Source organism: Buceros rhinoceros, unplaced genomic scaffold, assembly GCF_000710305.1.
Source record: "Buceros rhinoceros silvestris isolate BGI_N320 unplaced genomic scaffold, ASM71030v1 scaffold27702, whole genome shotgun sequence".
In the NCBI taxonomy this organism is placed as follows: Eukaryota; Metazoa; Chordata; class Aves; order Bucerotiformes; family Bucerotidae; genus Buceros; species Buceros rhinoceros.
In genome coordinates, this window is record NW_010398702.1 from 925 (window position 1) to 1,549 (window position 625).

Consider the following 625-nt stretch of genomic DNA (forward strand, 5'->3'; position numbering starts at 1 on the left):
GACCAACCCGGTTCTGAGGCACCCCCTGCGAGGCCACCTGGGTGCTCATGAGGAACGTCAGAGCCTGGTGACAAACCCCAGGGAAGGGCCTGCAGAGCCGGAGGGCGGGCACTGGTGTGGAAGGGGACACGGAAGTCTGTGCTGAGTTAACCACAGCCCCTGAGGTGGGTCAGAGTCCCTCGGGTGCCCTGGCACTGCTTTAGGAGCCTCAAGAGGCCGGTGCCACGTCTCCCTGGCACCCAGGCTCCGAGGCCACCAAGCTCCTACCTCCCGGGCGCTCGTGCCTGCCGTCGGTGTGCAGCAGCATGGCAATGGGCATGCCCACGTTCTTCGACCTGCCGGCCACCACCACGTTCCTGCCCAGCGTCGGGATGCCTGCGGGGGACACGAGGGAGCCCTCAATCACACCCCGAGCTGGAGTCCCGCCCGGCAGCAGCCGCCCCTGGTCCAGGCACATGCGGCCCACGTTGATGACATGGAAGCCATCGACGTCTTTGTCTGGACTCACGGCGTTGCAAATCTTGCGCTCGTCGATGTGTTCTGGAAGGGAACGGAAAGCTCTAGCCCTGGGCTCAGCCGGAAACCCGCTCTTCGAGCCAGGGAGCGGCCGCACCAGACCCTCAGG

At 65.9% G+C, this 625-nt stretch overlaps 1 protein-coding gene across 1 annotated transcript in view; it reads right to left on the reverse strand.

Moving 5' to 3' along the window:
- Positions 1-566, reverse strand: part of LOC104489098 (bifunctional methylenetetrahydrofolate dehydrogenase/cyclohydrolase, mitochondrial-like) — a gene marked incomplete at both ends in the record, with an annotated part of 855 nt that extends 289 nt beyond the window's left edge. The window contains one exon of the mRNA XM_010131214.1: positions 268-566. Coding sequence (XP_010129516.1) covers positions 268-566 — 299 coding nt within the window. The remainder of the gene's footprint in view (positions 1-267) is intronic.
- Between the last annotated feature and the right edge of the window lie 59 nt (positions 567-625).